Below are 25,209 nucleotides of genomic sequence, written 5' to 3' on the forward strand. Positions count from 1 at the left end.
GTGTATTAAGTTTTTTGAAACAGAGAGAGTACAATTTATTAACTATTACTAAAACAAAACATGGTTGACATCATCAATCCTTAAACTATTCTACGTGTCATTCTCACGTCAAAATTTTTCTCTCCATTTCTACGTGTGATATCTTCAATTATTAATTTTTTTTAATCTATCTACACTATGTTTTTCAAACAAAAAATAATTGTCACTCTATTTTTACACAAATGAAATTTTTTTATGCATAACAATAAAATTATTCAAATCATGCAGTTGCATAATAATAAAGTTATTCAAGTCGTTCGAGTTTAATCTAATTATTTCTAATAATATCAGACAATTTTTGCTTGATTGCTCATTGAATATTTTCCAATAAGAACTACTACCTCTGGTCCAAATTACTCGCAACTTTGGGGTATTATTTGTGAGATATAAAATATTCCAAAGTTGCGAGTAATTTGGACCAGAGGTAGTATAATGAATGCATATCATAAAATGGATTTCAGGTAAAACATCTCAACTTACTATATATACTTCTGTCTAGAATTGTTTTTATAAAAGAAAATGTTTTGGTGTAATTGTGTAAAAGAAGAAAGAAAAAATTATTGATAGAGTAAACGATTGAAGGATGGGTAGTGTAGAAAAATTGTACATAATTAAAGTATGAGAGATTAGTGAAACATGTATATGTATACAATTTAGAATACAACAATAAGGGTGTATTCTGATTAACTGAAATGAGCTTAACTGAACTGAACTAAACTAGACTGATTGGAGCTGAACTGAACTAAATATTTTATGAGAGAAGGAAATTAAATTAGAAAGTGAAGTGAACTCAGCTGAACTGATTGGAGTCAGCTGAGCTGAATTGAATTGAAAATAAGATGAAAAGAACAGGTTCTAAGTCGAATTTTCTAAACGCTCAAATACAAAAAATTACACGAACTTTTAGAAATAAAGAGAGTAATCAACTACTGTGTATACTCATTGGCCTCATGGATTAATGGGTAAGCTATTAGTATAATGTAAAATAAGGGTAGATGCTAATTGTCAAAGAAAGTTGACGTCTTTGAATAAACGTAAAGAAAATTGTTAGTGTTTTCATGGTCCGTCAACTTGCATTATTGAGGCTTGGCATCATCTCAGCACCTACCCAACTTTGACGAAAATACGCTCACATATGAAAATATACTCACCAACTTATGCACCCACCAACTCCATCCTATCCACCCCTTTTTCATTTATCCAAATATTTTCAGTGTTAATACGTGGCCCCAATTGTTACCTTTAATCCACCTAACTCGTTCACTAAACACACCACTTACATACCATTATATATAGACGTTACATAGCACTAGTATTTCTCAAGCAACATAAAAAGTTCATAGCCCTTGTTCAACTATACACACCAAGATATATATATAACCTTTTTATAATCAAACTCTAGGTTAATTTATTTACCAATATGTCTCTTATGACACAAGAAACGACTCCCCTAGTGTTGAACGTAACACGAGGGGAGCCTGAGCTGGTGTGTCCGGCTAAGGATACACCACGAGAACAAAAATTGGTTTCGGATATTGATGACCAAGAGGGTCTCCGGTTCCAAATGCCGGCTATTATGTTTTACCGAGCTGACCCTTCCATGCAGGGTAAGGACCCCGTGAAAGTGGTCAAGGATGCTCTTGCTAAGGCTCTTGTGTTTTTCTACCCTTATGCTGGTCGACTGGTAGAAGGATCAAAGAGGAAGCTTATTGTCGATTGCACCGGTGAAGGTGTACCCTTCATCGAGGCTGAGGCCGATGCTACACTCGAGGATTTCGGTGAAATTCATCCTCCATTTCCTTTGGAAGAGTTGCTATATGAAATTCCCAACACTGATGCTATGGTTGGCACTCCCTTGCTCATAGTTCAGGTACATATATACTGTTTTATTGTCTAATATTCTTAAATTCCTTATACTTCTTAGTTATACACAAGTATATTGAACGTTTATCCTTTAAAGTCGTTAAAACAACAATTATGTGTTTGCATTGCTATCTAACACCGACTACACTTATAAATTTTTTACTTTAGATAAATAAATTAAAAATTCATCATTTATGGAATATCTAATCTTGTGAAAGATAGTGCATAATAAGACCTCATCATTAGTTGAAGTAGGTACATTTTTCCTTCCACCATAGCTTAAATATTATCGAAATAAGATAATAAAGTTGGTCTTATGTACAACTCTTATTTCTGTTAGTTACATTCAACATTCATAAATTTATTATGAACTAAGTACGACAATCATGACAATTCAAGAGAACAAATTTAAATTGTTTACGTAATAAAAACAACACTTGTTTGTTGGATATATTCCTACTTACCATAATTCATATGTTAATGGTCCGTGTTAATAAGTCAAATAAGAACAAATTGTAATAATGTATTTGTTCGTTATGTGATAGGTAACCCGTCTCAAATGTGGTGGATTCATAGTAGCCCTTCGATGCAACCATGTCATAAGCGATGGCACGGGCGTAATGCAACTAATGAACGCGGTAGGTGAGATGGGGCGGGGCTTTGCCGTCCCATCCATCCTCCCGGTATGGGATCGTGAACGCTTACTCGCTAGAGACACCCCAAAAGTCACCTTCCCCCACCCCGAGTACGACCAACATGAAGAAGTCGATCACCACTCGAATGGTGAAGCCGACTTAGTCCAAAAATCCTTCCTCTTTGGACCAACCGAGCTTGCTGCCCTACGTCACCATGTCCCTTCACACACCAAACAATTCTCCACCTTTGACATCCTCAGCGCTTCCCTATGGCGTTGTCGTACCATAGCACTCGGGTTTGACCCCGAGCAGGAAATTCGTCTTCTCTTTGCTGTGAACGCAAGGGGTAAGTTTAACCCGCCCTTAGAGAAGGGGTACTATGGGAATGCTTGCGCATTCCCGGCCGTTTGCGCTAAGGCGGGTGATATATGCAAAAGTGACGTAGGATATATTTTAGAAAAAATAAGGAGCGTTAAAAGTGATGTGAACGAGGAATATATGAGGTCTAATATGGACCTTATGGTAACAAAAGATAGGCCACATTTTACCGTGCATCAAACCTACGTGGTGTCCGACCTTAGGCATTTAGGGTTCGCGGATGCTGATTTCGGGTGGGGAAAGCCTGTATTCGGAGGGCCGGCGAGTAATGGGTCGATACCGGATGCTAGCTTCTTTATTTCCTTTAAGAACAAGAAAGGAGAGACTATGGTCATGGTGCCTGTTTCCTTGGCTCCCCCTAAAATGGATGTTTTTATTAACGAATTGAGAGGGATGCTTCAAGCACAACTTTAAATTTTCGGATTATTATGTATTTTTTTAATGTTGTTAATTACATGGTTTCTTAATCTCATTACGTGTTAGTATTACCTTTTCTATAAATGTTAGCCCGTTTTGAGCTGTAATGCGTATTATATTGCCTTTGACATTGTATATGATCTAGTTGTAACTCATTTGCAAGCAATATTATTAAATTGTTCAAATTATCTTTATATTGTTATCTTTGACAAAATGTTTTTTTTTTTTTTTTTTAATTTGCTTAAATTTAATTACAGTTTCTAGTCAATAGTCAATGTTTCGTTACACCTTTTCAAAGGTCACTTTTGCCGCTAATTGCCAAAGCCACATACTATAACAAACGTAATTGCATTTATGTTCACATGATTTCATTGAGAAAGTAGTCAATATTGGCAACAAGCAAATTAAACAAGGAGGTTTGATAAAACTTGACTTATCAACAAGCTCAAGCTAATTTCTAAAGTATTATGCTTATGAAGGAAGTCCTGGTAATTCACAAAGTATTGGGTGCAAAGCCGCGCCTAATATTTTATGTATTGGCAACTAATTGTACGTATTCATTATCAAATAACACATATCCTCTAACAAGTTGCGTTATAAATATCCTCTATTAAATAATACACATTCTCCATCAAATATTATATATATATATATATATATATATATATATATTTGCCGCACGAATTCTTAGTGCGGCCAATACCTTTTCTTAGTGCGGCCAATACCTTTTCTTGGTAATTTGATAGTGTGTATAAAGTAGGTTGAATCCATGCGAAAGCAATGTGGATAAAAACAATAGTCATCTGTGTTACGGAATAGAATGTAGTCAAAACATTAAATTGGTCTAAATGAGCATGGCTTCTTTGATTAGTAGACAATTTTGAATTAAAACTTTAGCTTAATATTTACTTATGTCTCCATCTTTATTTTATTGCACTTATTATATAAGTATAATTATATATCATGGTTTCGTGTTTTCATCAATGATTGCAAAAACAAATACGGAGTAGAAAAAATGTGTCTTTGTATAATATTATTGGTTTGGATAGCGACTTAACAATCGAGATCACTCACAAAAAAAAAATCATTCATATGTTCATCTTCTCTTACAACAAATTTAGCCCTTAAGAGGCTTTGAGACTTTACTTAGAGTTGAAGTATCATTTTCCAAAAAGTAAAAGGTTCTTATCAAAAGATTATATTTTCTAAAAGATTAATAATCGTAAAATTGTCCTACATGCAAATAATCATTAATTTGTGACTTTGAAATTAATAAGATCCCCCGTCAAAAAAAAAAAAAGAAATTAATAAGATCTCATGATTCCATTTTTGTCGTCCACGGAAATATCGGTTTTGGAATCATAAAAATGTGTGTATAGTTGTAAGTGAAAAATTGATTTGGGGAAAAAAAATAGAGTCCAAGAAACTGATTTTAATTTCTTTTCTTTTTAGAACCCTAGAGTTCTTGATACCATATATGAGTATTTGGGAAAAATACGGCTACCCTCAATAGAAAGCCTCGGCGATATATATATATATATATATATATATATATATATATATATATATATATATATATATATATATATATATATATATATATATATATATATATATATATATATATATATATATATATATATATATATATATATATATATATAAAAGACCAAATACACTGAAAATGTCCTTCCATCCTACCTTATATATTGTAGTAGTTCCTAAATATATTTCTAAAACTTATTAAATTTATTATTTGTTTCAAAAGGATAAAATTGATAATTTGATGTATTTGTTGAAAATATACCCAACACATGTAATGTTAACCATTAATAATTTTTATGTATATATAAAAATAAAAATTATAATCATCATCCGCTAAGCATCCGATCCACCCATTTCACCCGCGGATGACAGATAGATTGGATGCGGGTGATGGGTTTTGCGGGTGGATCGGGTGGAGTGGGTGGATGCGAGTGGAGCTCCATCCGACCCGAATCTGATCCTTTGTCATTCCTAGTGTTTGTTCAGGTAAAATATGTTTAGCTCAAAATTGTTCTTTAATTCGGATTGGTTAGGGTTGGGTCAAATTCGGGGTGAAATAATAGGTATGGTAATTTTGACTATTCAATGGCTACCCAAAAATTCTGATCATTGTATGATTTTTCAATCTAAACCCTTTATCTTTTAGGAGAAAATCTTACCCATTCATTTATTTGACTTTTATTTAAAAAAATTCAAAGCAAAAAAAAACCAATTAAAAACTGCTATTACCCAATTTATTCATTTATTTATTTTTTATTTTTTAAAAAAAAAACTGCTTCTCCATTAACGTACTTAAAATTAACTTCTTGAAATACTCCGTATAAGTTTCAATTTTCACACGTGGTTTCCAACGGACCTTTCTTTCAATAGGAGATTGGTTAATTTCCATACACATAGTATAATAGTATCAGAACTTCTAATTATATAATCAAGTAACATAGTATAATAGCATCAGGAGTACAGTTCTAATTATATAATCAAATAGCAAATACAGAATAAATATATACTCGGTAGTGTTAGATTACAATTTATATATAGATGAAAAGTATAAAGGACATGATTAATGGTGAAATTAGACGGATAATGAAGTTTTGATTTCTGTTGAACATGACCTTTGATTTTTTGAAGATAAATTCATGGTAAATGGAGTACTATGATAAAGTAACTGATTTTTAAATTAATGATAAATAAAAGAATTTGTCAAGTCAAATGAGAGAATGATGTTTATTAAATAATGACAAATGTACGTTTATGATTTAAAATTACAATGACTACAAAATTTATGTAGCTATTGTAAAATTGTCCTTGTTTCTTATTACTATGTGTTTTGAAAATTGTAAAGTCCTTATGTTATTACTTGTTATATTTTATTTATTTGGTGTTGTTTGGGCTCCGACCATGTCTGAAACCCAATTTGATCTTGTCCATCATCCAATAGTCATCAAAAAGTACATATTAATTCTTAATTTTGCTAAGTTTTGCCATTTAAAAGTACATCTATAAGTAGCAGCCAACGATTAATGACAGATAAAATTTTCTAATATCTCTTATTCTCTCTCTATAAAGTACATTTCACGGACTTGAGAGTCGGACGGGCATTTCCGGTTCAGCCCCTTGGGTTAGCTTACTATCTCTTTCTTGCAGGCATAGCTCAATCTCGGACATCCCTGCAAGTCGTAGCTCAAGTACGTTCAAACGTCGGACATCAAACCTTAAACATCTTGATACCCGAAATACCCTTGCACCGAGTAGAATTCTGTTTCCAGAAATAGGTGTTAATCGATTAATTATTTTATAAATGACTTTTCAATTCTTATAAATTTTATTTTATTTTCAATACTTTAAATGTCAACCTGAACACTAAATAAAAATGTCTCTAATAAAAAGTTGGTAAGATAATAATAAAAACATCATGACTATAAATCGTAGGTGTGAATGCCTTAATTATAAAATGCTCTATATCATATCAAACCGGACACACAAGCAAACGTGTATGGATGAAAATTAGTCCAATTTTAAGAAAAAAATGCGTGTTATTCCTACAACACTTGAGTCTAAAAGAGTATTTATCTAATATTGACAAAATACCAAAATACCGGCGCATCTTACCAACCCATGCTACCCCATAACCACACCAACCCCAACCCTTTATTTTATACTAGTAACTAGCACTGTTAAAACGGTTTGACAGTTCAGGTTCGGTTCGATTTGAAATCGGTTCGGCATTAAATCGGGTCGGTTTGAAATCGGTTTAAATGTATCGCGGGTCGGTTTCAGTTCGGTTTAAATAGTTATCAGTTCGATTCGGTTTCGGTTTATTCTTGAGCGGTTTTAATTCGGTTTGGGAAGTAAACGGTTTGGTACAGTCGGGTTGCGGTTTGTTAACGGTTCGTTGTAAACGATTTTTATACCGGTTCAAATAGTTTCAGGTTGGAAACGTTTTCGAGTTAGAAACGGTTCGGTTTTTTTTCGGTTCAGTTTTATTTTGGTTCAGTTCGTTAACGGGTTTGCCTTTTATACGATTTAACGTTATTCGGATCAGTTTCATTTCACTTTTACTAAATTATGGTTTTGAATGGTTTTTTTATTTCAAAAAGTCGGTTTTTAATCGGGTCGTTTGGATTCTGGCAGTTAAACAATTTTGGTTTGAAATTTCATAGTACTTGCTAACTAACCTTTTGCTGGTTAACAAGTTTTATATCAAGCCGAGACTTCATCACTTCATATTTAGGCATTATATTATACACAAATTCTCATCGATTTTAAAAATATATATCATGTAATTTTCAAGTTTAGTCATACTGATGTTACTAGTTTATTACGAAGTAACGTAGATTATAAAAGTTTAGTGTATTAATGAATTATTATTGTTTTACTATCACATTATTAGCTGCTTCTTATTCAATCATCTAATTGATGTGTCATAATCATGATTTGATGAGTTATTGTGAGATCGAAATTACAGTTTGATTTATAGACAGTTCGTTTTATAAACGGTTCGGTGCAAACGGGTTGTAGTTTGTTAACGGTTCGGTGTAAACGGTTTTACCTCTGTTCAAACGGTTTCGGGTTGGAAACGGTTTCGGGTTAGAAACGGTTCGATTCTTTTTCTGTTTGGTTTGATTTCATTTCGGTTTTAAACTGGTTCGGTTTGTTAACGGGTTCGGTTCTTATACGGTTTGACATTATTCGGATCGGATCGGTTTCGGTTTTACTTAAATACGGTTCGGGCCGGTTTTCGGTTTTACCAAATCGGTTTTAAATCGGTTCGGTTCTCATTTGGATCGGTTGATTTCAGGCAGTTAAACGGTTTCGGTTTGAAATTTGACAGCACTACTAGTAACACATAAATTAATATTAGTACGTATAATATATGATATATGACGTGATCTTAATGATAGCGTTACTCCATGCACCTAACACAAAACAAAACATGCACATAATATTCCATGCATATATCTAGACGTAATTAACTAGCCTATTTTCTACAACTTACATCTATAAATGTTATAGTCATAGCTTTCACGTAGCACACTAATTAATTTCAAAATACTTGAGAATTGATCATTATGGCTCTTATGGCGCAAGACACTACTCCCCTAGTGTTAAATGTAACACGAGGGGAGCCGAAGCTGGTGTGTCCAGCTGAGCCTACACCACGAGAACTAAAACCACTTTCAGAAATCGATGATCAAGAGGGACTCCGATTTCATATGCCAGCTACTATGTTTTACCGGGCTGACTCTTCCATGCATGGGAAAGACCCGGTGAAGGTTGTAAAGGATGGGCTAGCTAAGGCTCTTGTGTTTTTCTACCCTTATGCCGGTAGGCTAGTAGAGGGACCAAATAGAAAACTCGTTGTTGATTGCACCGGTGAGGGGGTACCCTTCATCGAGGCTGAGGCAAATGCAACACTCGAGGATTTTGGTGATGAGATTCATCCTCCATTCCCCTTGGAGGAGTTGCTTTATGACATTCCTGGCACTAATAGAATGCTAGGAACTCCTTTGCTCATAATTCAGGTACTTTGTATTAAATATTTTACGTACTGAAAACAAAATTGGATCTAGTAGCAGGATCCATTCCAAGTCAGACCTGTATGATCCCTAGCTAGCTTTACACCCTTAATTGATCTGAATTCGATAATATAATAAATATAATACATAGGTTTTTATGTGTGTGGTACTAGCTTGTACAATGATTGTTGATAATTTTTAAACTATAGTATGATTATGATTCTAAAACTATATATAGTTCGGTAATTTTCAAACTTTAGTAACAGGGCCTTTTTATTAACTCCACTTTATTTCCAATTACTCATAGGAATAATTTAGTTTATCAATTTTGTTCTAGATGAATGAGTCTAGTATATATGTTGGCCACAAAAATAAGTTATAGAATAATATATTCTTTAAAACATTTAGATTCAAATAGTTATAGTTATAAAAAGGTCTACTGATTAATTTATTGTTAAATAAGTAATAATATGTTCAATAATTCAAAAGCAAAAACAAATTATCATACAACTTCATATTTATAAATAGTCTATCAATAGTGGGTTATATGTCAACTATCTAGCGAATAGATGTAGTAAACATTTTAGTTAAATTTATATACATTGACTCAGTGACTCTCACAAAGTTCAAAATTTTAAAGAATACTAAAAGTCTAAAACAAACACAATGAAATTTGTCAACTAGTTCAACATCACTAAAGTGGAATAAATTTGCATGCACACTCAAAATCTCAGAAGAAACGCAAAGAACTCTGATTTTTCTCATACCAAAAAACATACTTTATTTGTTTGGTAAAAAATGGTATAAATTCGGAATCCAGATTAAAACTAGGATGGCATGGATGCCGGACTTAATGGACAAAAAAATTAATTGAAAAAAAAATTAAAATTTTCCTTTGAAGTGGAACCCTCTTGTTGTTGATTATTAGCTTTTTATATATAAAAAAAAATAGTGTTCTTGATTTCATGATTTAACCTATTTTTATATAAAAACAATAATTATCAAATTAAATAGTAGCGAGTTCAAAAAAAAAAAAGGGTAGAATATAACCCTACAAGCTTGGTATTTCATATTAAATGCAAGCAATTAGCCTAAAGGCACATTCAATAAAAAAAATATAAATAAAAGCCCTAATTATTAAATAAAATTAACATGTTAACCAAGTAAGCAACTAAATCACAATCATGTAAATTGCACAAAGAATTATATTAATTGAATGACACATAATTTAAAAAAAAAAATCATAAATAAGATGTTTTTTTTAAAAAAAAAAAAAAAAAATACCTGCTATGCTACTGAATAAGCTAGTAAATTAGAATATGATTGCCCTCTTATTAAGTTACTAAATCGTACGATGCATGATTTGTTTGTATTTTTTCAAATATAAAATATTATATTAATATGTATTTATTAAATAAACTTTGTGATATTCGCTTGCTTACCACTCGAATTTCTTTATTATAAAATGAATTATTAACTTTGTTTCTCATATTTAGATAAAATTTGTAATATAAAAAGATAATATTTATTCCATAAAGTTTTATATGTGGCTGGTTATAGTGTGTGGTCGGGATTATTTGGTCAAGAATTACTTGATTGGTCAAGGGTTACTTAATCAATCAGGGGTTACTTAAACGGTCAGGGGTTACTTGATATGTGTTTGGGTTTGTCTCAACCGGCCACACGATATGGCCAACCACGAAAATGTCACGGGTAGGATACAAACTCAGCTCCCTTATGAGAATGGTTCGTCCCTCAACCAACTTTACAAACTTTGTTTAACAATACTCGTGAATCTTTAATAATATATATAATAGTTTATAGGGGCGTAAGTTATAAACATAGGCTACAAATTTGGGCCGTGGAGTCCGGGCCTCCACCAGCCCCCCCCCCCCTCCCTCCGCCCTTGGCATGGGGATGAAGATAAAACATGATTCTTAATTAGTGCTGTCAAATTTCAAACCGAAACCGTTTAACTGCCCGAAACCAATCAATCCAAATGAGAACCAAACCGATTAAAAATCGATTTTGTAAAACTGAAAACCGGCCCGAACCGTATTTAAGTAAAACCGAAACCGATACGATCCGAATAATGTCAAACCGTATAAGAACCGAACCCGTTAACAACCCGAACCAGTTTAAAACCGAAATGAAATCAAACCAAACCGAAAAAGAACCGAACCGTTTCTAACCCAAAACCGTTTCCAACCTGAAACCGTTTGAACAGAGGTAAAAACCGTTTACACCGAACCGTTAACAAACTGCAACCCGTTTGCACCGAACCGTTTATAAACTGAACTGTCTATAAATCAAACTGCAATTTCGATCTCACAATAACTCATCAAATCATGATTATGACACATCAATTACATGATTGAATAAGAAGCAACTAATAATGTGATAGTAAAACAATAATAATTCATTAATACACTTAATTTTTTAATCTACGTTACTTCGTAATAAACTAGTAACATCAGTATGACTAAACTTGAAAATAACATGATACGTATTTTTAAAATCGATGAGAATTTGTATATAATATAATGCCTAAATATGAAGTGATGAAGTCTCGGCTTGATATAAAACTTGTTAACCAGCAAAAGGTTAGTTAGCAAGTACTATGAAATTTCGAACCAAAATTGTTTAACTGCCCGAATCCAAACGACCCAATTAAAAACCGACTTTTTGAAATAAAAAAGCCATTTTGAACCATAATTTAGTAAAAGTGAAATGAAACTGATCCGAATAACGTTAAATTGTATAAAAGGCGAACCCGTTAACAAACCGAACCAAAATAAAACTGAACCGAAAAAGAACCGAACCGTTTCTAACTCGAAAACGTTTCCAACCCGAAACTGTTTGAACCGGTATAAAAACCGTTTACAACAAACCGTTAACAAACCGCAACCCGACTGTACCGAACCGTTTACAACCCGAACCGAATTAAAACCGCTCAAGAATAAACCGAAATCGAATCGAACCGATAACTATTTAAACCGAACTGAAACCGACCCGCGATACATTTAAACCGATTTCAAACCGACCCGATTTAATACCGAATCGATTTCAAACCGAATCGAACCCGAACTGTCAAACCGTTTTGACAGTGCTATCTTAATACCTCGTCTTTAGTTGTTGGTTGAGAATTAATTTTTCTATTTTCTTTTTATTTGAAACCTAGAGGTGCAGTATGAGCCATATCCACCTCCTTGGCTCCCGCTTAGGTTGGTATACATGTTATTAGTCAACTAGTATCTAGTATGATCTGATTAATTGTTATACATGTTAATAGTCAACTAGCTAGTATATACGAGTATATGTTATATTCCTTAGAGTTGTCAATTTAGTTGTTTGATGCGGGCCGGGTATTCCACATAAATTAGTTGATTTAAAATGATAAACTAAAAATTTATTGTGCATGATACTTTAAAGAAGAAATAAGCTAAGTATTTTTAATTTTGACAAACACGTACAATTTAAAAGTTAATTTTGTTAAACACCATTTTCGAAGTTAAAAGCTATCATTCACGACTTTACGTTCTACAATTTAATTAGGTAGCCATTACATTTTAAATTAAGTGGTGTTTTATCTTGTCAAAAAAAAAAAAAATTAAATAAAAAAATTAAATAAAAAATAAGTAGTGTTTTAACTTAGCCAAAATACAACGAGTACACTAGCTACTCCAAAAGTTATTGCCGAACACGTATACATATATGATATATCTGTAATGTCACTCAAAACACTAAATTTTGTTGCTGCTTACTTGACGCTTATCTTCAATTCATTTGAAAGGGACATATATCGTGTTCTATATAGTTCGTGATAATATTTTTTTTTTAAACCCACAATGATATGTTACTTAATAATAGTGGTCCACTAAGTATTTCATTTTATGTGGTAGAATGATTGAGACATAAAATCACAGAATGCAATTGATTTACTTTTTTCAACGAAGGATCAATCCATCAAATTAAACCATTTGGCTTTTACAACTCCATAAAATTGCCCAGGCTTCAGTGGAGATTCCATAAATTTTTTGTTATGGGTTCGAAATTGCTAAACACATATTTCGTACGTGAATGAATTCAAATAACATAATTTAAAATACATTACAATTGATAATTTGGGTGTGCACATTTGTAATACAAGTGCAAAATAATAAAAAATTATAATTAAACTTGACAAGTCTCCAAATTTTGGAACGATTATATATCTATAATCTCTACAAATCTGAACTAGAAAAAAAAATTGAATCTTCAATGTAATCATATTTCATGGTTAAGGTATTTTGGATAATGGGTAATTGGGGTATTAAGCATGGAAAAGCCAAAGAAACAAAATAAAAGCCCAAAAAAAAAACAAGAAAGAGAAAGAAATAAACCTAAAATAAAAGGAAAAAAGAAAAAGGAAAATCACAATATAGTGATAATATTTTTTTTTAAACCCACAATGATATGTTACTTAATAATAGTGGTCCACTAAGTATTTCATTTTATGTGGTAGAATGATTGAGACATAAAATCACAGAATGCAATTGATTTACTTTTTTCAACGAAGGATCAATCCATCAAATTAAACCATTTGGCTTTTACAACTCCATAAAATTGCCCAGGCTACAGTGGAGATTCCATAAATTTTTTGTTATGGGTTCGAAATTGCTAAACACATATTTCGTACGTGAATGAATTCAAATAACATAATTTAAAATACATTACAATTGATAATTTGGGTGTGCACATTTGTAATACAAGTGCAAAATAATAAAAATTTATAATTAAACTTGACAAGTCTCCAAATTTTGGAACGATTATATATCTATAATCTCTACAAATCCGAACTAGAAAAAAAAAATTGAATCTTCAATGTAATCATATTTCATGGTTAAGGTATTTTGGATAATGGGTAATTGGGGTATTAAGCATGGAAAAGCCAAAGAAACAAAATAAAAGCCCAAAAAAAAAACAAGAAAGAGAAAGAAATAAACCTAAAATAAAAGGAAAAAAGAAAAAGGAAAATCACAATATAGTGCAAGGTGAACTCGAACCCGCAACCTTCAAGAAAAAGTAATAGACTTCAACCGCTGGGCCGCGTTAGAAGTTCAACATATATTTGTACATTATATTATATTTATCTCAACTTTTTTGCATAGAAAACTTATCAGAATTTTCCGGATCCAGTATGGGTTCAGCTGAACCCACTGAACCCATACTGGAATCGCCACTGCGAGGCTAAGTCACAATCTTAGAAGAGTACACTGTACTAGCAGCACCAATAAACATCGCGTGTTATATTGTGGAAATTTTGACAATTACCACCTTCTGTTATGATCATTTTAGCAATTATCACCTTTTTTTTAATTTATTTTTTGAAAATTACCACCTTCTATTTTCAAAAACATCAAAAATTACCACTTTCTTGCCCCCCAACTACCACGTGACGTCATTTTGGGCCCATTATTTCCCTTCCCTCCCTATTTCCCTCACATTTCTCATTCATATATGGATTCTCATCTCCCCTTTCACTTTTTTTCCCCCAAACCACCAATAATTGTTCGTCAATTTTGATTTGGAGGAGTGAATTGAAGTGTTTTTGATTGTTTGGGGGAAAAAAAGTGAAAGGGGGGATGAGAATCGAGTTAGGAATGAGAAATGTGAGGAAAATAGTGAGGAAAGGGAAAGAATAAGCGCAAAATGACGTCATGTGGTAGGTGGGAGGCAAGAATATGGTAACTTTTGATGTTTTTGAAAATAGAAGGTGGTAATTTAAAAAAAAAAAATTAGAAGGTGATAATTGCTAAAATGGACATAACATAAGGTGGTAATTGTCAAAATTTCCTTATATTGTGGCAAAAGAACTTCAGTTACTGATAGTGCAGTGTGCGACAAATATGATTCAATTTTATTCGATTCAGATCAATTGACATAAACGTGTTTCACATCTTTTGAATACACCTTTGAGCATAAATAATGGGTTTCCACATTAAAAAACTATACACTTGAATGTATTGTACTCCGTAGCTGATATGTTGAAAGTTCACTAAATCTAACAAAATATTATTGATTTTTATTTTTCCCATATAAATTGATCATGGTAATTTCTAATTTGTGATCAAAGTTTGTAAAAATTTGTTTCATAGAAGCATTATTAGTTACAATCTTAAAGACCTAAGTTAATTTGGGATGGAGAATTGGAGGGAAAACTTGCGAAGTTTAATTTTGATGTAAAATTATTTCACAGAAAACACCAAAATATGGATTTATACACATAATAATCACGCACCTTTTTTTTTAATATTTTAGATGTCACTCTTTATTTCATTTTAATTGTTACACTCCATATTTCATTTAAGCTAGAAAAATAATTGAAGACCGCTAATTAATCAATAGCGGTCTTCAATTATTTTTCTAGCTTAAATGAAATATGGAGTGTAACAATTAAAATGAAATAAAGAGTGACATCTAAAGAATATTAATAATCACCAAGTACATTTAATTTGTTTGCTTTTTTATCCATACATTTGAATTTGTTTGTGATAGGTAACCCGTCTCAAATGCGGAGGATTCATATTGGCCCTTCGAGCAAACCACACGCTCAGCGACGGAACAGGCATTATGCACCTAATGAACACCGTAGGCGAAATGGGAAGAGGCTTGGCCACCCCCTCCATCCGCCCTATTTGGGATCGCGAACGCTTATTCGCTAGAGAATCCCCAAAAATCAGCTTCCCTCACCCTGAGTATGACCAACATGAAACTAACCACCACTCCAATAATGGTCAACTCAACTTGGTTCAACAATCCTTCCTCTTTGGCCCTACTGAGCTTGCTGCCCTACGTCGCCATGTACCACCACATACTAAACAATTCTCCACCTTCGACATTCTTAGTGCTTCCCTATGGAGGTGTAGGACCATAGCACTTGGACTTAACCCTAAGGACGAGGTACGTTTACTCTTTGCTGTTAACGCGAGGAACAAGTTTGATCCCCCACTTGAAAAAGGTTACTATGGAAATGCATGTGCATTTCCGGCTGTCTGTGCTAATGCAGGGGATATATGCACCAACAAAGTTGGCTATATTTTGGAGTTAATAAGGAACACAAAAAATAATGTGAATGAGGAATATATGAGGTCTATTATGGACCTTATGGTAACAAAAAATAGGCCACATTTCACGGTGCATCAAACGTACGTGGTGTCTGACCTTAGGCATCTAGGGTTTGCGGACGTGGATTTTGGGTGGGGAAAACCCATTTACGGAGGGCCGGCTAGTAATGGGTCAGTACCGGATGCAAGCTTCTTTATATCTTTTAAGAACAAGAAAGGAGAGACTATGGTTATGGTGCCCATTTCCTTGCCTCCCACATCAATGGATGATTTTGTTAAGGAATTGCAGGATATGCTTCGAGCTCACCCCTAAAAGGTGGTCTTTTCTAGTATATAGTTACAATTTAATTTTGTTGCTGCTGTTGTAAAATTTTATTTTACAATACATAGTAAGCTTGGTTATAATTAGAACAAGTTGTAGAAACATTGTTGTTCCTGTACTATAGGCCTATAGCTAAGGTCACTTTACAAGTGTAATGTGTGAAATGTATTGGCTGATAATAAGCTTGGTTTTCATGGTGTAATGTGTGAAATGTATTGACTAAGTTTATAAATAGTGTCAATAGTCAAATGTGTTTTTTATTTGATGTACATGACATACTCACTTCTACCATTCTACTTCAGTTCGATTTTGGTACATACATACATTTTATTTTATTATCTTTCGTACCACCCCATAATACTTGTACCTTTACATTCACCCTCACTATTGACCTATTGTATTTACGTTTTTTCTTACACCAATCCTCCTTTACATAGCTATTCATCGCTTTGAAAGAAAATGTTATTTAAAAGGTAATCTTGTATACAACTCTTAGAATAGCATATAAGCATTTAACATACTTTCTTTTTTATTATTAAATTGTAAATTTATTGACAATTCACGAGTAAATCGGTGTAATAAATATTTATTTATTGTCAATTCTTTCCACTTTTAGTTTCTTATATGCAGCCCTAAGGCATACATATACCTTTTTCCTTATTTAAAATCTACATTTAAAAAGAAATGCTCTATCATTTACTTTTTTTCTTTTTAATGCATAACTTACCTTTTTTAAATATTCTTTTTGTTCCCATAAAAAAAAATTATTCTTTTTGTTAAAGGACCAACTCAACCAAAAGCCTAAGTTGATGGTTGAGGGCCATTAATATGTTTTATACACTATCACTCCCCCTTACGTGAAAGGTCATTTGGGCTTGAAATATGGACGCAGCACAGGCCCTCCCATACCCGGGCGCGAATTAATTCCAATTTGAAGGAGGGGTGGGTGAGATTCGAACCCGTGCTCTCTATGTCACGTTGGCTCCAATACCATGTTAAATGACCAATTCAACCAAAAGATTAGGTTGATGGTACGATTGAGGCCCGAAAATATGTTTTATACTCTATCACTTTTCGATCCATCACTTACTTTTTTTTTTTAATTAGTCTTTTAAAATGAATTACTTTTACATCTAATAACTTTCTACCATATTTATCATTTCTTTCTCTTTTCTAAAGCACTGCTCAAAATAATTTACGCTACCAAAATTATCACTTTCATGATCTCCATATTACTTTCATTATTAGAATACATAAATTAACCAACCACTTACATGCCTAGGGATGGCAGTGGGTTGGGTTAAATAGGAGACCCGCCCCAGTGGGGCGGGGATGGAGAAAGGTTTGGTGGGTGATGGGTATAAAATGTGTACCTGCCACGGGTGATGGGGCGGGTATGGATTCTAAATTAGACTCGTCCCATACTCGTCCCTCCCGTACCCACCTTATACCCGCCCCATATTTTCATAAAAAAGTTTAGAATTTATAAAACTTGATATCCTTTTTAAGGCCCAATCCGCCCAAACCGTAAGAGTCCCAAATTTTTAAACTTAATTTGATATAATTGTCATTAATGTGATACACTACAACATCATGGTAGTGAGTTTGGGACGATTTTGGGGCGGGTATAGAGTGGGTAAGAGGTGGATATGGATATTCGGTGGTGGGGCGGGGATGGATCTTATCTTGTACCTAGCGGGACAAGAATGGATGTGATATTGTATCCGCATGGGTGGTGGGGCGGGGATGGGTATAAGTTTTTTAGGCGGGTATGGAGGTACCATCATTCACATCCGACCCACCCCATTGCCATCCCTATGCATGCCTCATTTACAATCCATATATTTCGGGCGGCTCGGATCTTGTCTTTATGGATTATCTTTTATACTGGCACATTATTGATATCGCTCTTCAAAGTCGGTCACGTGGAGAGTTGCTTTCGGCCACGTGGACACCCACCGCCCACTTGACATACTAGCTACGTGGACCGACACGTGGCACCAGTTTGTGGATTTAGATTTCTATAAATACCCAAGCATAATTCATTTTTAAGGTACAATTCTCTTAACCTAAACACTCTCAAACCACCTATTTTACTAATATACTCCCTCCGTTTTTAAATACTTGCTCCATTTCTCCATGTGCGAAGTTTTAGGAGAAATTGGAGAGAGTAATAAAGTATGGAGGTAGTGGGGTAGTTGAGAAAATAAAAAATTGTAAAAAGCAAAAGTAGTGGAAGAATAGGAGGAGAGAGTATTATATTGGGTCCACCAATATAATACTCTCTCCTAAACACTCTCAAACCACCAATTTTACTAATATACTCCCTCCGTTTTTAAATACTTGCTTCATTTCTCCATGCGCGGAGTTTTAGGAGAAATAGGAGAGAGTAATAAAGTATGGACGTAGTAGGGTAGTTGAGAAAATAAAAAATTGTAAAAAGCAAAAGTAGTGGAAGAATAGGAGGAGAGAATATTATATTGTGTCCACCAAGTGTGAGAAATGAATTAAATATTGTAAAAGCTTTCCAAAAAAGGAAATGGAGCAAGTATTTAAAAACGGGCGGAAAAGAACAATGGAGCAAATATTTATAAACAAAGGGAGTATTGCTTTTTGCAAACCTTAGCATTGGAGCAGTTATCCTCGAACAAATCTCAAGGCCCATATATAAGTATTCGGAGCTATCCTGAAATAATACAAACTACTCTGTACTAAACTAGTCTTTTTTTCGGTGCAAATACAAATACTGAAAAAAAAAAGTTAATACACATACGAGCAAGACTTTGGCTTCATTGCTTGGAGGTTCCCGTGTATAAGAAAATCAATAAGGTTTGTATTTCAAACTTAACTTGCCTTCTAATTTCTTCTTTAGGTTTTTTCATTGAATTTCCAATTGATCGTCTTCACCAAAAACATAAATAAATCAAGTGTCCGTTCATCAATTCTCCCTAATTATATCCCTCTTTTCATGCAAGATTTTGTTTTCGCATCAAAACCTAGGTTTTATTTTTAATTTTTTTTTTATTTTTAATTGATCGTTACTCAAATATTTGATCTTAGGGTTTCAATTTAATTAGGATATGAAGCTCAATTATACGTTAAATTTATGTACGATATTGTTAAAATGTAATACTTGTACAGATGAATGAAACTGAACATCAACTTATTCGTCGTCGAATGCAACTTCTTTACGACTATTGTGAGTCTCCATTCAATGATATTATATATTTGCGTGCATTGTTTCGACATGTCTCTTAATCTTTTTCATGAACTTTTTATCATTTTGGTTTTGATTTGATTAATTTTAGCCTCTGAGGAGGACCTTCAATCGATGAGGATACAACGTCGTCGTCGAATGCAACCACTTTACGACTCATGTGAGTTCATCCTTTTTTTTCTTTCTTTTTTGTATTTATGCATTATGTCTCCTAATTTTTGCGTTACCTCGATCTTGTTCTATTGGTTTTGATTCCATCGATCTTAGGCTCAAAGCTCTTGTAGAGTTGTAGTCTTGTGATAGTGTGAGATTGTCGTTTTACTACCTCTATTTCATATTATTTACAGCTTTTGAAATGTCTTATAATACAATTATAATACTGTTAGAATATATGGAAATATATTCTAGTTTGACTTTGTATATAACTAATTTGGTTAGTGTAGATTAATTAGCCTTGTTTATAGCCTAATTTATAGCTAAATCAGTAGCATGATTATCTCTTGTAATTTGTGTATTTATACCGAAGATAATCAATGAGAAAGCAACGATCATATTACTTTCATGGTATCAGATTAAGGGTTTCGATCCTATCCTTCCTCTTCCCCTATCTCACGGCCTATCTCCTTCCTCTTCCTCAAACTTTCTTTTCCTCTTCCGCTGCACCATTCAATGGCAGATTCTCCTAAATATCACCCTTCTTTCGCTATCACAAACGTGAAATCACTTATCCCAATTACCTTGGACGCTGCCGGAATGTACCACTCTTGGGCCGCTCTCTTCAAAGTGCTATGTCGGGTTCATGAACTGACATATCACATTATTCCTCCAACGGAGGAGACCAAAATCGCTGCATATGACACAACCAAGAAGGCCGACTTGGCTTATTGGAAAAGACTCGATGCTGCGGTCCTTAATTGGATTTATGGGTCAATATCTCATGATCTTCTTACCGCCATCCTTCTCAAGGATGATACCGCTCAAGGTGCTTGGGCTCGTCTCGGGTCAATGTTCCAGGACAACAAAGCAGCCCGAGCCTCACACCTTGAACAAGTACTTGCGGATCTTGACTTCGAAAATTTCACCTCCATTGACGACTATTGCAATCACATCAAATCCCTTGCCGATCGTCTTGCGGATGTGTAGACACCCATTTGTGTCTCCCCAAAACCAAACCCGGTGATGAGTACCTTTCACGTTGAATCATAATCGAATGAAACGAAAGTGTGGAAAGTCTAGTGTTGCGGAAAGTTTTATTTCTTTTCTCTTCTCCCTGTTTTTGAAAACTTATTTTAAGAAAACAGTCAATCCAGTTTGGTTGGTCCGTGATATGGGTCTAATAGTGGTGTAGTTGGATGGGGCTTGCAAAGACCTTTCCAACGATATATTATAAGCCCAATTCCGATGAATATTGAGGAAGTTATGGCCAAAATACTAAACTGGACCCGGTTTGAGCTTTATATGCGGCCCAATGATCTAGAGGAGGGCCTATTATTAATTATCATTCCTAAAGATATTAGGATTGATTATAGTCTTCTAGAATATTCTAGAAGGTTCTTTTAAATCCTAATGGAGTTAGGATTGATAATTATGTTTTAAAGAGTTTGAAATTGAATAAAACTACTCCTTTCAAGAATCCTTGTTTTGTACGAAGTGGAATATATTCAGATTTTATTTTCGTGCCTCATAATATTTATCCAAATTTTATATGGTTGGATAGATATTTAAATTATCTTTTCAATGATATATTATAATATTAAGTCCGAATTATAACGAAAAAGATATGAATGAGACATGAAACTTTATCCAAAGCTGACACCCTTCCACTATTTAGGCTATATCTTTTTATCTACAAAATATTTTAATCTTATTCTAATTGGGTTGTAAAGTAGACTTTAATAGCTTTCCAACGACATATTATATGCCTTATTTGGACTTCTGGATCAAAAGATATGATAAAAACAAAAACGCGTTAAAAACAGGCTTGGAGCCTGACTCCAGGCATTGGCGCCTGGAATCAGACCTGGCGCTTGGCGCCAGGCGCTGGTCATTGGCGCCTGGCGCCAATAGCCAATGCCTGGCGCCAACATCGTTTTGCGTGCGCCATACTCTGTTTTGTTAATCTTATCTTTTTGGCTGATTTTCTCTATAAATATCGTATTAAAAAACTCCGTTTTGATTCATCAACAATCAGTTTTCTTTCGCAATTATTAATTCTCTAATTCTCTCTTAATCATTCACCAACTCCCATCAAGATTTTCTTGATTATTCTCTCTCTCTCTTTTTCTAAACTAGCCTTTTCTCAAATACAAAATTCCGCATTCATTAGATCTAGAAACACCTAGCCATATTCGTAGTTGCATTCGTCCTAGACGTGAAAGGTTTTAATTTCTGAGGGTTTGGTCCCAAATCTCTATTATTTAATTTAATTGTTTGTTTATTATTTTCCTTGAAGTTACTAATGCGTGTATTTTTTTATTAGAAAGAGGTACGAGGCATCCAAGTAAGAACTTTAATGGTTTAATTGATATTATGATGTAGATATCATGCTTAGATTGTTATTTTGATTCCTAGTATCATGTCTAGGGTAAATTTAATATCAAGTATGATTAAAAGTACGATGCTTCCTATGTTCTTCCTAATGTTAATTCATGTTAGTATCATGTTAGGGTTAAATATTTGATTTTTATTGCTTAGTGACATGCTAGGGTTTGTTATTAATCTTGTTAGTATCATGCCTAGGATCTTGCTATGTTTATTATGCCTTAATATTAACATGAACATGATAATTATTATAATTGTTATAATTTATGGTTATTATTATTTTGATGATGATTATTTTATTATTCATGATTATAATTATTATTCATGATATTGATTATTTATTATGTTGCTTGATATTTATTTTATTGCTTGATCACCTTTTTATGCATGTTTAAAGGGAATTTGTATTTGTAATCACGCTTAATAAGATAATTAATAATCTTGCTAGGTTAATTGTGATTATAATTCAAGTGATCGCCAATAATAGTTTATATTTGCATTATATTCAACCAACATAGATAAACAGGTTTAGAGTTAATCCTATTGATTGCATGTTAATCAGAAAGCGCACATGAATACGATCAGAATAAAGTAGAGGCCTATTATTAGGGCAGGTTCAATCTCTTTTAGGTTGGATTTGTACCATCATCCCCGAACCCTTATTTGGTTCATGACTTTATGGAGTTGACGATCTCTTGGATCGTTAAGGGGTGTAACCTTCACCTCGTGAATGGTTTACAAGTTCCTTAAAAACTTGTTGGCGACTCTTTTGCTCTATCTTCTTCCCTTTTGGACGCCACCGTACTTTAGTGTATGATCATAGTGGGGTTCAAGCTAGTGGGATTTTAAAGGCTTGAAATTATTCCCTACAAGATGTTGATGCTCCGGTTCCTGATACTCGTCTCATTCTTAAGATGACTGCCAGTCTTCCCGAAGCTTATGCCGGAACGGTTGATTTTATACAAAATCAAGAGCCACTTCCCTCTTTTGAAAGCTGTCGATCTTGCCTTAAGCTTGCCCAGCGTACCATCAAGCACCGTCTTGCCAAGGAGGGTGGTACCACCAGTCGGCCGACCGCTCTAGTCTCCTCCACCACTCATCACCAAGAAGAGTCCTCTGGAAACTCAACTCGGCTTCACAATCGCAACAGCAAGCAGAAGAGGTCCTCAAATAAGCCTTCTAATAAGAAATGCAACACTGGGCCAGCCCAAAAACAACAAGCAGGCCCACTTGGACAGCCCTATTCATGGCAGCTTCAGCAGGGTCCCTATTCATGGCCACCATGGTTGGGCAATGGCCCAGTCCACCATGTCCCTACCCTTCTCAATCCTGGGCTCCACGGACCGCCTCCTCTTCTGCTGGGTCAAGACCGAATGGGCCTGGAATCTTGGGCTCAGCTCCTCAAGCCTTCAACGCCCAAGTCATGGGTCCTAATCCCACTCCCACTCACATCGAGGCTGCTTTACAGATGCTTGCAAATATTAATCGTTGGGATAGCAATTACTATATGGACACTGGCGCCACATCCCACATGACGGCCGATCAAGGTATTATTTCTTCTTTTCTTAATTCGAGCATTAAAAATCATAACATTGTAATTGGTAGTGGTGATTTAATTCTGATTAATGGTCATGGTAGTGCTACTTTACCTTACCCATACCCTCCATTTACCCTTAACCATGTTTTACATGCTCCCAAATTAATAAAGAACTTGATATTCGTCCGTAAATTCACAACTGACAATATGGTTTCTATTTCCTTTAATCCTTATGGGTTTTTTGTGAATGATTTGCAGACGGGGGCTCAACTAATGAGATGTGACAGTTCCGGTGACCTATATCCAATGTTTCCAACTAGTCAAGCCAACTCTTCTATTACTCATTCAAATTTTACTGCTCTTTCTTCTAATCTTTGGCATAATCGATTAGGCCACCCCGGCGATGTTGTTCTTAGATCATTAAGCAATCAGAAATTTATTGAATGTAATAAGGCTTGTGATTCTTTTTGTTCTTCTTTCCCTTTAGGAAAACATATTAAACTCCCTTTTAATATTCTATGTCGCATACTGTTTTTCCTTTTGATATAATTCACAGTGATCTTTGGACTTGGCTATTATCTGTTGTTTCTTGATGATTATAGTAAATTTTTGTGGACTTATCCTATTGCAAAGAAATCCCAAGTAAAATATCTTTTCCAATCTTTTCATAAAATAGTCCACACTCAATTTGAACGTAACATTAAGACCTTTCAATGTGATAATGGCACCGAATATGTTAATGGTACTCTTCAAAAAAATTTTGAAAATCACGGCATGCTCTACTGTCTCTCTTTTCCTCACACCTCACCTCAAAATGAAAAAGCTGAACGCCACATAAAATCTATTAATAATATAATTCGGACCCTTCTTGCTCATGCTTCCTTGCCACATTCCTTTTGGCATCATGCTCTAGCTATGGCAACCAATCTTCTAAACATTCTTCCAACCAAAGTCTTAGGTTATAAATCTCCCACTCAAATTCTATACCAACGTGATCCTATTTATTCGGATTATGTGTCTTTGGTTGCTTATGGTTTCCTCTATTTCCCTCCACCACTATTCACAAGTTGCAAGAACGGTCCACCCCTTGTGTCTATCTTGGCCCCGCGCCAAATCATCGTGATTCGAAGTGCTATAATTTATCAAATGGAAAAATAATCATTTCTCGGCATGTGAAATTTATTGAAAACGAATTTCCGTTCTCAAAATATCACAAACCAACATTTGATGATTATGATTTTTTGGACTCAAATCCATTAAATCAACTTCACCATTTGCGCACCGCTCAACCCACTCCTGCTCCAGCCCAAACCGTGCCATCTCCTGGGCCTTCAACAGCCCAGTCTGTCCTTCCTAATGGGCAGCAGCACACCTCCCCTCCTTCTGGGCCGCATATCTCTTTCAGCCCACCCTCTAGCCGGACTGTCACGCCTTCATTAATGGGCTCCCAGCAGACCCCTCAACATACCCCGGTTCTCCAACCTTCCCCTTTTGACAGCCTAGCTCACCACTCAACCCAAATTGAGGAACCCACCTCCCCCCTCACTGCTAACACCTACTCCGACCACTCTGCCGCCAACAGCCCTACCTCTG

At 34.4% G+C, this 25,209-nt stretch overlaps 2 protein-coding genes across 2 annotated transcripts; both read left to right on the forward strand.

Moving 5' to 3' along the window:
• The first annotated feature begins 1,350 nt into the window (after positions 1–1,350).
• Positions 1,351–3,526, forward strand: LOC110730882 (benzyl alcohol O-benzoyltransferase-like). The gene is made up of 2 exons (XM_021910710.1): positions 1,351–1,909; positions 2,448–3,526. Exons 1-2 carry the CDS (start codon positions 1,460–1,462, stop codon positions 3,327–3,329), a joined length of 1,332 nt encoding a protein of 443 aa, XP_021766402.1. The 5' UTR covers positions 1,351–1,459; the 3' UTR covers positions 3,330–3,526.
• A 4,831-nt stretch (positions 3,527–8,357) lies between these two features.
• On the forward strand, positions 8,358–16,597 carry LOC110730883 (benzyl alcohol O-benzoyltransferase-like). The gene is made up of 2 exons (XM_021910711.1): positions 8,358–8,899; positions 15,431–16,597. Exons 1-2 carry the CDS (start codon positions 8,447–8,449, stop codon positions 16,310–16,312), a joined length of 1,335 nt encoding a protein of 444 aa, XP_021766403.1. The 5' UTR covers positions 8,358–8,446; the 3' UTR covers positions 16,313–16,597.
• Positions 16,598–25,209: the final 8,612 nt, after the last annotated feature.

This window comes from Chenopodium quinoa, unplaced genomic scaffold (assembly GCF_001683475.1).
Source record: "Chenopodium quinoa cultivar QQ74 unplaced genomic scaffold, ASM168347v1, whole genome shotgun sequence".
Classification (NCBI taxonomy): domain Eukaryota; kingdom Viridiplantae; phylum Streptophyta; class Magnoliopsida; order Caryophyllales; family Amaranthaceae; genus Chenopodium; species Chenopodium quinoa.

Coding starts and splice junctions, on each gene's coding strand:
- LOC110730882 (XM_021910710.1), top strand. CDS start 1,460: ATGTCTCTTATGACACAAGAAACGACTCCCCTAGTGTTGAACGTAACA. Junction 1,910..2,447: donor CTCCCTTGCTCATAGTTCAG/GTACATATATAC, acceptor GTTATGTGATAG/GTAACCCGTCTCAAATGTGG.
- LOC110730883 (XM_021910711.1), top strand. CDS start 8,447: ATGGCTCTTATGGCGCAAGACACTACTCCCCTAGTGTTAAATGTAACA. Junction 8,900..15,430: donor CTCCTTTGCTCATAATTCAG/GTACTTTGTATT, acceptor TGTTTGTGATAG/GTAACCCGTCTCAAATGCGG.